Source organism: Meleagris gallopavo, chromosome Z, assembly GCF_000146605.3.
Source record: "Meleagris gallopavo isolate NT-WF06-2002-E0010 breed Aviagen turkey brand Nicholas breeding stock chromosome Z, Turkey_5.1, whole genome shotgun sequence".
NCBI classification, from domain to species: Eukaryota; Metazoa; Chordata; class Aves; order Galliformes; family Phasianidae; genus Meleagris; species Meleagris gallopavo.
The window spans coordinates 7,338,341-7,351,055 of NC_015041.2; the positions used below are offsets into that span (position 1 = coordinate 7,338,341).

Below are 12,715 nucleotides of genomic sequence, written 5' to 3' on the forward strand. Positions count from 1 at the left end.
TTCACTTACTATTGGAGCACAAGGTGGGCGTCTAGGTGGGCTGCCTAGCTTCAACCAATGCTCAGCCAGCATTCACACCTGCCACTGAGCTCATCCGCTTATCAGCCCCCCACATGTCCACAGAGCACAGCTGCGGATGTGGGCCTGCTGTTTACAGCCTGCTGTTTACATGCTGCCCAAGGATGTTGTGCCTCCTATCTTAACTCCTAATGCTTTCTCATGAGAACGCACCCTGTGCTGCCGCACTAGTTATGCTCGTACACAGCCTCATGTCCGCCCTGCTCTCACAGCCATTCCCCAACACGCCACTTCTGACAAATGTCCCTTCTTCTGAGCCCAATGCACCAGTGTCTGAGTCATGCCTTTAGGAGATGACTGCTCCCCCTCTCTTAGATAGAATACTTAACAGCAGTTTCTCCGCAGCTTCCCACTCCATTGTGGATACAGAGGGCAGGTCGCAACCCCGCTTCCAGCTAACCGCAACACTTACGTCGGTGCCAAATCCCAGCTACCTCAACACGGTGCCTACCTCTGTCGCGACTGTCCTGCCGTTGTCCACTTCCCTGAATCGTCCTACGAAGGGTCCCTGTTTGGGCGCCAAATGTGGGGAAGTCTCTGGACTCTCAGGACGTGCTAGAGACATAACAGCACACCAATGTGGTTAAAAGCTATTAGTCTGCTTTATTGTTAAGCACTACTCTATTTATACATGTTAACAAAGCATACTACAAAACACTCTTCAATTGTTCACACAGACGCTTATCCAATCAGATCCGTGAGATGTTCTTTTTTCTTCTAAAGGTGTCTTTGGTTCTCATACTGCTTATCTTGCTCCACAGCTGCTGCACTGAACAGTTTTTTCCAGCTGCTGCTCTGAACAGTTTTTTCTTGTGTTCCCACAACCTCTCACATCAGGTTGGTCAGTTTCAGTGCTCTTTCTCTCCATCTCGGCTCGGAGTCTGTCTTGTTCGGTTAGGAGGAAGTCTCATTCAGCTTGGAGGCTGTCTTGTTGAGACTGAACTTTGACTCATTCAGTTTGAAGGTTGTCAAGCTTGGATTGGAGGGAGTTTCACTCGGTTTGGAGGGTTTCCTGTTTGGATTGGAAGGTGTTTCATTCAGATTGGAGGTCTTTCCTCTTGGACTGGAGATTCTCTCTCTAGGGTTGGAGATTCTCTCTCTGGGTTTGGAAACTTTCCTTCTCAGCTCGGATACTCTCACTCAGTCTGGAGATTCTGTTTCTCGGCTAGAAGACTCTTTCTGAACCTGGAGATTCTCCCTCTAGGCTTGGACTCTCTCCTGGAGACTCTTTCACCTTGGATAATCTTTTTCTCAACTAGGAGACTCTCTTTCTGGACCTGGAGATTCTCCCTCTTGGCTTGGAGGCACTCTCTTTCAGTGCGAAGACTCCCTTTCAGCTCAGAGGCTCTCCCTTTCAGTTTCGGAGACTCTCTCCCTCTCTGGGATAGTATTTAATGTGGCCCGATAAGCATAAGCCAAGCCCCAAATAATTTGTGCCTCCTCAGATCGGTCTGAGCCACAGCATCCCTGTCTCAAATATCTGCTTAGGCTCTAAGGACCTTGCAGGTGTTCAGGAGTAATGTCCCATGACACCTGGGATGCCCATCTCTCCCAAGTCCCTCCACACTCCCTGCCACTCAGTATTCTCTGGCTTTGGGGAAGGCTTCCTCAAAATATTATAGATACAGATACTGATGAGGAGTGCATTCAGGGAGACTGACAACATGATCATCATGATCATCAGATGAGCATTCAAAAGCCGCATAAATGATTCAAGGGAGAGACTGGGAGCCTGTTTAAAAACCACATGTTCTGTAGAATTAGCAACTCCCTCTGGAGTTGTATGCCACATTGTATGCAGATACCAGGTAGGTATTTCCATCAGTGTTTTCAATCGATTTATATATACCTATAACTCCATAGAGCAAAGTAGCAACCTTAATTAAGGCCCAGCAAATTTTGAGCATTAAGAAAGAAAAAACGATGGCATGCATTCCCTTGAAAAGCAGTTTTACAAGAGAAAACTTTTTTTTTTTCTTTACAGAAGCAGAAGTTTACAAATATCCCAGAATATTGACAGTCTGCCTGGACTTTCAAGGCCTTGTTTGCAGTTTCAGCAACCTGCAGCACTGATAAACTTTCTAATGAAGCTCTCCGAGAGCAGAGAGAGATTCGTTCTAAAAGCCAAAAAGTGGCCTATGCCCACATTCTCCACCAAGAATATCAACAGTTTATGGGCTGGTTTGGCCTGGTTCCATGACTAGCAGAGTGAGGGGGACTCACAGACCCATGCCCCGGGAAAGAGAAAAGGAAAAACAGGGGAAAGGGTAGGGAGATGGGCCTCAAAACAAAAGAGCAGCAACAATTTGAAGAGAAATTAATTTACTAAATAAGATATCAGAATGTAAGATAACACACTATAATACAATATAATACAACATAATAAGAATTGAATTAAATAAATTAAATAAAATGAGAGAAAGAGTGTCTGAATACTGAAGGTCTTACTCTAATGCTGAGGCAAGACGTCTAGCTGGGCCGAGCAGTAGAGAAAAGGGGATATCTCATGATATGTGAACAGTTTTATCTTTCCCTCTGAACGGAAAATGGAAACAGAACAACGCAAAGTCCTCTGGGGTATGTAGTATGTAGTTCTCTTCTGAGAACCAGGTACCCAGAACTATCCATGATCCATGGAACTGGAGCATTAACTCTTTAACTCCCAGTGCGCTACATGATGTTATGATGAGAAATACTGATAACAAAAACCTTAAAACCATGACAATAGGTCAGTGCTGATCAGGAAAGCATTTGGTCTTAACCCTGAATAGGCTGAAGGGTTGTGGGAGTGAAACAGCGCATTGCTGGGAGAGGTTAAATTCAGTAGAGTCCAATTCCTCTTGACTCAGACCTGGGAGAGCCTGGTGGCAGACAGGCCCCTTGGTTGTTTTCCTTTAGTCCCACCTCACTTTGGCTTTAAAAAATGGAGGGCAGGAGAGAAGAGGCTGGAATTAAGTATGAGTTGGAAAAGAGCATCAGGTAATATATATTTTTTTATAAGCACCTGGAGGAAAACAAAGGAGGGACTGTCAGCACAGGCTGGTCTAGCATTCAGTGGTCTCTGATGCAACAGGGTGGAGGGAAGGCAGCAGGACTCCCAGGATGTTCTTGGCCTCAGTAAGCACCTCCCCAGGTGGCGATGGAAGAATGTGAGTACCAGAACTGATGGGAAACCTGTACTTGGAGTGCAGTGGGTTGTGCAGAGGTGGTGGGTGGAGTTGGCAGCGCCTCTCACTGAGGCCATTATCCACGGAGCATTTTATTCTCCAGAGCTGAAAAAAAACAAAACAAAAAAACCCCAAACACTTTAAAATCAGATCCAAGTGAAAGGCTTGTCTTGACCCAGTTCTGCGCCCGGGCCCCTGTCCTTGCTGGGTGAAGTCAGCTACGGAGCAAGTCCCTGTACTCTCGCCCATATATAGCTTGCACGGCTGGGCCCGGGCGCGCTCAGCGCACCAGTGACGCTCTCTGAGCTTTCAGTCACTTGCCTCTCGCCCTTCTCGTTGGCTGTAGCTCCCTACTCCGTTTCTTTTTGCTCATATGCTAGCCAATCGTGACGCAAGGATCGCTGTCGGGGTGGGCCTTCCAGCCTCGATTTTCCTATTGGCGGATTTTTGCCGTTGGCTGTCCGGCCCGTGTTGCCTGGTAGAGCAACCATGACAGAGAGGGCCACTGCGATTGGTTGATGACTGTCGCTCTTGACTCATAACGATTGGAAAGAGAAGAGAAATAAGGCGAAGGACGGAGGGCACTCGTTCTTTTATTTCCTCTTTCCCCCGCTTCCCCTTTCCGATTGGCTGAGGCACTCACCGGGCGGAATTTCCGATTGGTCAGTGCACGCTGTTTCTAGGCAAGTGAAGAGGCGCGGGGTGGAGCTTCCTTTTCTGATGAGTCGGCTCTGAGGTTCAGTCAGCGTGAAGCGTCTCGGTTTGCTGTCTTAACGAGTCTGCTCCGAGACCTTCTACCCACTTTGAGGAGCCGTCGCCGTGCGCCTATCCTCACCCCTTTACCCCTCAGCGTCATGGCCTCGGGATCTGAGTAAGTGTGGGCTGCCCGGCAGTTGGTCGGGGCCTAGGCCTGGTGGCTGAGGCGCTGGTCCTGGCCCAGCGTAGTTTAGCTCCACTTCCCTCGTTTCATCGCGATGTAGTGTTGCCTGGGCTGGGTTAGACTGGGCCGGGCCGATGTTTCCTGATCTCGCTACGTTGTGCGACCTCTGAGGAGGTAGAGGTGTTGAGTGGGCCGCTCCTCGCGCGCTCCCGGTCTGGTGCGTGCCTGCAGGGGGCCCCTGGGTACCTTCGCCGCCCTCCTCCCGACTTCTCTTTCCGGAAAGTGTCGAGTCATGGCGGGATGAAGCCGGGCCCTTGACTGTCCCGCCTACGCTAGGCCGCAGCCAGGCAGGGCTTTGTCTCGCGGGTTCTCGGGAGCCAGAGGAAACGGCAGCGCTGCGGACAGGAGGAGGGGAGAGGGGGCGCATTTCTTTTTCCTTTCCGCAGGCGCCGAGCGGTCCCAGAGCTAGGGCTTGTGAGTGATTTTGCATGAGGAGGCAGACGTGCTGGGCTGGCCCTAGTAGCAGCTGAGGCAATCTGCTCTATTTTCATCTTTAGTGCCTTGCTTCACGTTCTAGGCTGAAGATCACTTTTCATGCTTCTTGAAAATGAGTTGAGTAATAGCAGTCTCCCAGTTTCTGTCCCGTATATACAAACCATAGTATTGGCTTTTGAGAAGAATAAAAATAACACCTGAATGGAATTTTCTAAATCAAAGAATACTTGAAATAATTAATTGGCCTTGCCAGAGGCACTTTTAGTCACTTTAGCATCTGTTGTTTATGTTCTCTTTTTCTCTTGGAACTCCTGAAATTTAGATCTGCTTGACCCTACTGAGTCAGTTCTGTTGAGATGTGCCAAGAATTCAGTGTCCATTATGAGCTTGTGATGGAAGTGATAGTCTAAAAGGTGTCTTTTCAGCTGAGTGATGTGAACAGTGCCTTTAAAAAGAAATGTCTGTTTCTACAATGTTCTTCTCACCAGGTAGAAATCAAAACTTGCTTCTCAGCTGGAGAACAGTTGTTCCTTAGCTATAGTTCTCGGTACCGTGCTGTTGACAACCATCTTGCTGAGCTTTAGCACAGCAAGTAGGACCGCAAGAGCTAAGAGTGCGGTCTCTGAAGAGATTCTCGCATGCGTAGTCATCTAGCACAGTATTTGAGAATTTGTCATCTCAAGCATGGGTATGAACTTGCTGCTTGGTTGTCCTGGGCTGTTCTAGTAAGTGGCTCCAATAATAAAAAACATCATTTATTTGCTTTAATAGATAAAATGGGGAAAGTAGGTCAGTATGTAACATGGATGTACATGCTCAAGATGGTAAAAAACTACTGACGGGTTTGTCTCAGAAGAAAGTTTGTGAGGACATGGATTAAAAAGCCCCAGCAGCCTACAGAAGGCATGATTTTTTTCTTTTTCGTTATTGAAGCTGGAATTGTTATGAGTCTGTGACTTTTCGCTATATATTTATCACAGATGTGCAGGAATATCTTAGTTACCTAGATCATCTGGAGTTTTGGAGATCAGTGATTTTTTTTTTATGAAAATAATCACTAATCAGTTATTATTTTCTGCTCTCTTCATATTGTCTGCCATAACTCATAGCGCTGTGCTCATAACTATGCTCTGACTGAAAAATGTTGAAGTGTTTAAAGTTTTTAAAAAGTACCTCTCCCTTTTCCAATGTAAAATGGGTCCTTTACTGAAAAAGAAAAGAGGGCTAAGAACGAGACCTGGGAATTCATTATTATTAGTCTTTAGGGCTAGTATATATTTGCTTCAATTTTATTGATGCTCTTTATATACGAGTTTGACCATTAATTATGCAAGGGATTATGTCCTCACTTCTGCCCTCTGTCTAGGAGCAAGCTTTGAATTTTCTTTTAATTCTCAAACAGCTCTAAAGCTGTCTTGTGTTCAGTTTCATGCTTTTGACAGTGAAAGAAAAGAGGGAGAGGGAAAGCAAGTGAGGGAGTAGATTAAAGGGTTGAGTAGGGGAGATGATCTAGAAAAATTGTGGTTTCTCCCTGACAGAAAACTCATTGAGGAGCTTTGAAAATTATGTAGGATAACTTGTCTGTCTTGGCCCTTAACTGAAGTTTACCAGCATGCATAGGAAAGTTGGCAGAGGAGGTTCACAACCCATGTCTTAAGCTTTCCTTTCCAGCTTAGTATTTGCAGTTCAGGTTCTCCTTTCCTGCTGCATAGATTTTTGTCCAGATGTGGTTAAGGGGCACAAACGTATTTTGCTCTGTCATCTTGGTTATTGCATGAGAAACCCTCAGGAGAGGTGCAACAAGGACAAGTGGTGATGATGATGTTCTAATTTGCTATTGGAATATGGAGTGGCACTTGTCTGTCAAAGTTATCGCTTTGTCTGTAGGAGAAATAAAATAACTTTCCTGTGTTGATACCATGTAATTTTTAACACTTTTTTTGTTTGCACAGCTGTTAGGTGAGATAACTGAAGCTGACCCCATGCATTTAGATATGTTTGCTGTTACCTGGAGACCTTCATTCCTTTTTAAATTCCTCCAAATTTTACAATTGCTTTAATTGCAGTAATGTACTGACAGCATTGATCCAGCCCTTACTTAGGAAGTGGCAGATTTAGTTCTTCAGTATTGAAACTTTTTCTCACATTCAGCAAAACAAAGTATACATATTGCTATGCTGTTTGGTGGTGCTGTGTACTGGAAGTTATCTGAACTTATTTTTTTTTTTATACAGCTTTGTTTTATTGAAAGCTTTGTTCAAAAAGCTTTCACATGCTGCTCAGTTTCTCTTGTTTGTTTTTATCTTGTGCATTTTTTTTTTTTAGGCTGCATAATAATCTGCATTCCACAGTGATAGCTACTTAGTTTAAGTGATGATTTATGTAGCCAATGTCTGGCAACAGCCTCTTATCAAAAGGCCTTTAGATCTATGCCTTGTGGGCAGAGGGGTATGGTTTATATTCAAACTTTGAACAGGCTAAATAGAAGTACTGTTGCTTTCTAGTGTTCCTTAGTTCAAGTTTTTAAATGTACCTGCTAAATTAATTTCCAGTGTCTAGGAGCTTACACTGATGTACAGTCCTTAAAGTACTTTATTTCTATCAACTGTTTATTGTTTTCAGTTTTCTTATTGCTGTTAGTTTCTATTAGAAATCCCAGTTCCCTTTTTTGGTACACATTTAAAGACAAAAAAGTTCACAACAGCCTTCCTTGTGTTCCTTTGGGTTTAGAGGTTGGATTCATAACATTTAATGTACTCATTGAAAGGGAGGGATGTTAATTTCTTAACTATTGCATTATTTAATGAAGAAAGGGAGGAAGATGATTTGCCCAGTGCTGGTAGTCCTTGAAAGACACGTTTTACAACTCTTTGTTTTGTTCACTTAAAATAAAGTTGCTCTTCATTTGAAACGCTTTTCCTATGCTACTAGGACTTTTGCAAAGCTTGAAAGCCTTCTGGAAACAAGCCTGCAGCACTCAAGTTTGCTTGTCCCTCTGTTCTAAGTGTCAGGGAGAGGAGACAGCGCTGCACAGTCTGGCTTGGAAAAACTTGTTTCTTGAAGGTGTGTGGGGTACCTCAGGTAATGTCACACCACAGATGTCAGACCTTTCTGATGTACTTACAAAGATGCAGTGAACATGCCAAACAGAGCACTGCTGCAGTGGTCTGAGTTCATGCTCTGTAATTGCTTGCTCTGCCACTTCCTCTCAAGGTTTCATTTCTTCTGGTTATTTTGTTCCTAAAAAAGCTAAATGGAGCCAAATGTACAGCCAACACAGTTGTCCAGAAAGCTGCCTGCTCTTTGTGGATGTTTGCTACAAAGAAAGGTCTTTTTTTTTTGTTCAGGATTAATCCATTCTTTTATGACCTTAACTGTTGGCACATCTGGATTACTTTAAGAAAAGTAGTCAGGCACCTATCAAGGGAAGTTGTAACTGTTGCAATTTCATCTGGCTAAGGTACAACTTTCAATAACTACTCAGGATGAGTTGGTTTAAAATTATTTCTTTTGTAAAGTGAATTATTTGCTGTATTAGGTTTTGAAGGAAGTGACTTAATCTGCCTTTCTTCCATTTTATTGCTGCTTAATTTAGTTTTTTTTTTTTGTCAAGGCAAACAAATTGTCATATTTTTTTGTAGTATAGTGGGCTAGAACTACAGTGACTTCTATGAAGATGTTACAGAAAGGTGCTTATACCCTTTAAAAAAAAAATGCTAGTTTTATTGAGCACTACATTATTTCTACCATCTTGCTAGGTTTAACTAATAGATTTTGACAGACTAAACTCTCACAGCTCTTTCTGTCAGGGGAACTACAGCATTGTTGTTTAACTCTCCTATTTATCTGGGATTTGACACCAAATAGACTTAAACTTTTGTTTCAGCACCAGTTGTTATATGAGTCTGACTAATTCATTTAGGCAAAACACCTTACAGTCAGCAACATCTCATCGACTGCTGCTTTTCATAGATGCTTTGTAGCTATTCCCATGAGGCTGAATTGATGTTTGTACCCAGAAAACATTCTGTTTTGAATGCCTGAAACTGGTGCCTAGGAAGAATATTATCTTCTGTCTTACAAAGAAGTATAGTTTCTAAAAGATATGACAACAAAAAAAAACCCTGTAGAAAATGGAGACCAAAGCAGGGGAGTGGTATCACTTACTCATTACTTCTGTTTTCTTTTCCAGTTCTAAAGCAGATGACTTATCAACTGCTATTCTGAAGCAGAAGAACAGGCCTAATCGGTTAATTGTTGATGAAGCCATCAATGAAGACAACAGTGTTGTGTCACTGTCCCAGGTGCATCATCTCCTGTAAAAACTTAATCTAGGCACCACACAAACTGTTGCTGTATGTTAACTTGAAATGTAACAGCTGCAACTTCTTATACAAATACTTAATGTTACAAGTGAGGGAGGTGGGTTGTTTTGTTTTCTAGCCTGTTTCCATGATAAAATATTTTTTTAATTCTGAACTCTTAAGATTCACCGACTTCAATATTAGTTCTTGATCAGCATAGTGGGATCCTGTCTCTTTGAGGGTTTAGTATATCACTTCCAAGATGTAACTCTCCTTCAAATGCTTGAATTTCTTTTTTTTTTTTGTCAAAAGCTTGTTCTACTGTTATTGTTTACAGGCAAAAATGGATGAGTTACAGCTGTTCAGAGGAGACACTGTTCTCTTAAAAGGAAAGAAGAGAAGAGAAGCAGTCTGCATTGTTCTCTCGGATGATACCTGCTCAGATGAGAAGATTCGTATGAATAGGGTTGTTCGCAACAACCTGAGAGTGCGCCTGGGTGATGTGATCAGGTAGGAACTGATTTGCTAACAATTGCGTATCTCTGGGTTGCCTAAATAATTTGTGTGCTGGCTCTGAGTTGATTCAGTCAATAGCAAAGACAGGATCTGCAAGAAGTATTTTTGTATCTTCCAGAGGAGAACTCAGAAATGTTTCCAAGCCCATGGCTTACATCAGGGATCTCAGTTAACTTCTGCATAGTTCCTGGCTATGATCATACTTTTAATTAATACTATGAACTGATGTCAAAGATTCATAGTCTCCTCAGCACTTACGTAAACCTAGGTCCTATCATTAAATTGAGTAGTTCAATTATCCTAAATTTAAATTGTCAAATGAACTCATGTAGACATGAAAAAATTTAGACAAGAAAAATTGATATAGAAAAGTATTACATAATAGTATAAATGATCTCACAGTATCTCAAGGCAGGTCATTGCTTGAGCTAGAGAAGTTAAAACTTGCTTGTAATGAACAACAAAAATGTGAAGCAGTCAAATAGCAAGATAAAATCCCCAGAAGGTGTTTACATCCAGGATGTCTATATTTCAGTTTTTGTTATATAAGTAATTTTAAGATTAGGAATACTTTAAAAGTGTTGCAGGAATTTTGTTGTGGAACACTTAAAGTAATGAGAAAACATTGAAGTAAACACTGTAGAATACATCTTGGCTTACAGGAGGCAGATTCCATTTTGTGATGGGAGTTAGGGAAAACAGTGTGAGCACTTAAAAGTACAGAAATACTAATTTCCAGACTTAAATATGAGAGGGCTGACAGCTTCCCATCCTGAGCATCCTTCTAATTTGTGATCTCCTACGTGTTCTGGGAAAATTGGAGCCTGGTTTCGTTTCTGGCACTGTACTTCCCGGGGTGACACCTGGAATAATCTTTAAACACAAACTGTGTTTCATACAAGCTTTGTAGAGGAGAGGGATGAGACTACCACTGTAGAGCAGTGGAAGGCAATGATAATGCCTTCTACTAGAATAAGAGTACACTTAAAGGTATTTGTTAAGATTTAGTTTAGAAAGTGATATAGAAGTAAGTGGCTCACCCTTTTGAAAGACTGATGATGTCTCAAAGAGCACAGTATGTGGGGGAAAAAAGAAGGTGCTCCCTAAGCTGCTAATCCTTAAATGAGGGTAAGGAGGGATGGACCTGGGGGTCCACCCCTTCTCACCTGGTGTTCAATCATTGGTTCAGGCTATGACCTAGAAATTCCCATACAACCACCCATTTCTACCACTAAAAAAACACAAGTTTTAAGCAGTACCCTAGTTAGAACAGAACACTGCTTTGACCTAGTCTGGGAAGTAAAGGTGAATTCTTACTCAAAATTGATGTAAGGATACTGTTGGAATCTTTTCTAGTGTGATGATTCAGCCTCTTCTCTCCCCTTTTCTGCTGGGACTGTCCATAGTGATTCCTGAACTCCCATATGACTGATGCTTAACTTTGTTGCAAGGGTCAGAACTTTTGCACCTCTTATTTAATTATTTATTGTCTTTCTGCATCATGGTCTCAGTGCATGAATCTGGATTTTGGCAAAATACTTCCTGTAAACTGTTATGTTTTTTTCCTGGGGCAATCTGTTTTTTATTCTTTTGCTGTATCCTTTCTATAAAGCATATGGTAAAATAATCTATTAAGAGTCTCAAACAAAATAGCATATTAGAAATATCATCTTCATTTGTAGTTCTATGTAGGATTTAGACTTCGAGGCAGGCTGTTGTGGTTTAACCCAGCTCAGCACCACACAGCTGTTTGCTCACTTCCCCTCTCCTCCAAGCAGAAAGAGGAAGAGAACTGGAAACAAAATAGAACTTACGGGTTGAAATAAAAAAAAAAAAAGTATTTACTAAAACAGAAAAAAAAAAATGGAAACAAAAATGCAATAATAACTAGATAGATAGATAGTCACAGTGCAATTACCACCAGCTGACAGACACAGCAACAATATGATGGTCTACCAACTATGCAAGGCTCCGCAAACTGATTCTCAGCAACTCCCAAGCAGTGGCTGCCCCCAGTCAACTCCCCACAGCTTTATGGCTTTGATGTCCCATAGTATGGAATAACTCTTGGCCTAATTCAGGCCACCTACCTTGCCACTACCCTTTCCCCAAATGCTGTATTACAGAGACATTGGCTTTTCTTTGACTGCAGACACTAGCTTCAGGGCAGGTAAGACTGCACTGGGCAAGGGATCTGAATTGAAAAAGGCCAACAAAAAAAGCTCTTTTTTAAGGCTTTTTTGAAGCCAGCAACAGTGCTGTGCTTGTGCTGGGGGGGTGGCAGCTTTGTAGGTAGGCTACTGAGAGAGCAGGGGTGGAGCTGCCACTACCCACCTTTGACCTTGACACTTGGTGATAAGCTTTAAATAGCCTCGGGGAGGGTGGAAACTAGCTTACTCCCACAGAGCATACCAGGTAAGTAACCACTGTTACTGGCCACTGAAAACAGGGAAGAGAAGTCAGTAAGTGAGTATAGCCCACGCTGCCCATACAGTACTACAGCTGCAGGTGTGGGAGGTGGGTCAAGTGGCAGGGTGTATAAACATTGTCCCTCTTTGCTCAGGAGACCAGCTCTCTTCTTGGTGATCTCTGAGACCGCAGGCCTAAAAGACAGCGGGCTTGCTCAAAGATGACCGTGGCAACCCAGACAGAAGGCCTGCCTAGAAATGTGGCTGTTCAGGTCTCTGGCTACAGGGAGTGCCTAAGCCTGCTGCTGCCAGGGGAGGGCAGCAAGGATTCCACTGGTGTGAGGTGTGAGCAGGTGGATGAGCTGCTTAGCTTGGTGGTGAAGCTCAAGGAGGAGGTGGATAGGCTAAGGGCCATCAGGGAGTGTGAGCAGGAGATCTACTGGTGGAGTGACTCACTGGTGTGCTGGAGGGAAGGGTGCCAGGGAGAGATCTCCTGAAAAGTGGTGGATCCCCTGCCCTGTCACAGTCAGACAGACCTGACGGATGAAGAGGGTTGGAAGAGAGTCCTGACTTGGCATCACGGGAGCCCCCCCCGCCTGCCTACCTTGCTCCCCCAGGTCCCACTAAGCAACATGTTTGAGATGCTGGAAATTGAAGGGGAGGTGAGTGGGGAGGCAAGGGAGGATCTGCCTAGGAGGGAGCCTAGGGTGAGGCGGTCACCTCCACACCTTGAGACTGCCTCTGTCAGAAAAGACAGGAGGGTGGGCAACTCCCCTCTTAGGGGAACAGAGGGCCCCATTTGTGGATCCGACCCATAGGGAGGTGTGCTGCCTCCCTGGGGCCTGTGTCAGGGACATGACTGGCTTT

At 43.6% G+C, this 12,715-nt stretch overlaps 1 protein-coding gene across 2 annotated transcripts in view; it reads left to right on the forward strand.

Annotated features, from left to right (window-relative positions):
* Window positions 1-3,940: 3,940 nt before the first annotated feature.
* VCP (valosin containing protein) overlaps window positions 3,941-12,715 on the forward strand; it is a 36,240-nt gene continuing 27,465 nt past the window's right edge. For both annotated transcript variants that reach the window (XM_019610324.2, XM_010725226.3), the window contains exons 1-3: window positions 3,941-4,116; window positions 8,813-8,924; window positions 9,262-9,434. In XM_019610324.2, the coding sequence (XP_019465869.1) occupies window positions 4,100-4,116; window positions 8,813-8,924; window positions 9,262-9,434 (302 nt within the window). In that variant the 5' untranslated portion in view covers window positions 3,941-4,099. The remainder of the gene's footprint in view (window positions 4,117-8,812; window positions 8,925-9,261; window positions 9,435-12,715) is intronic.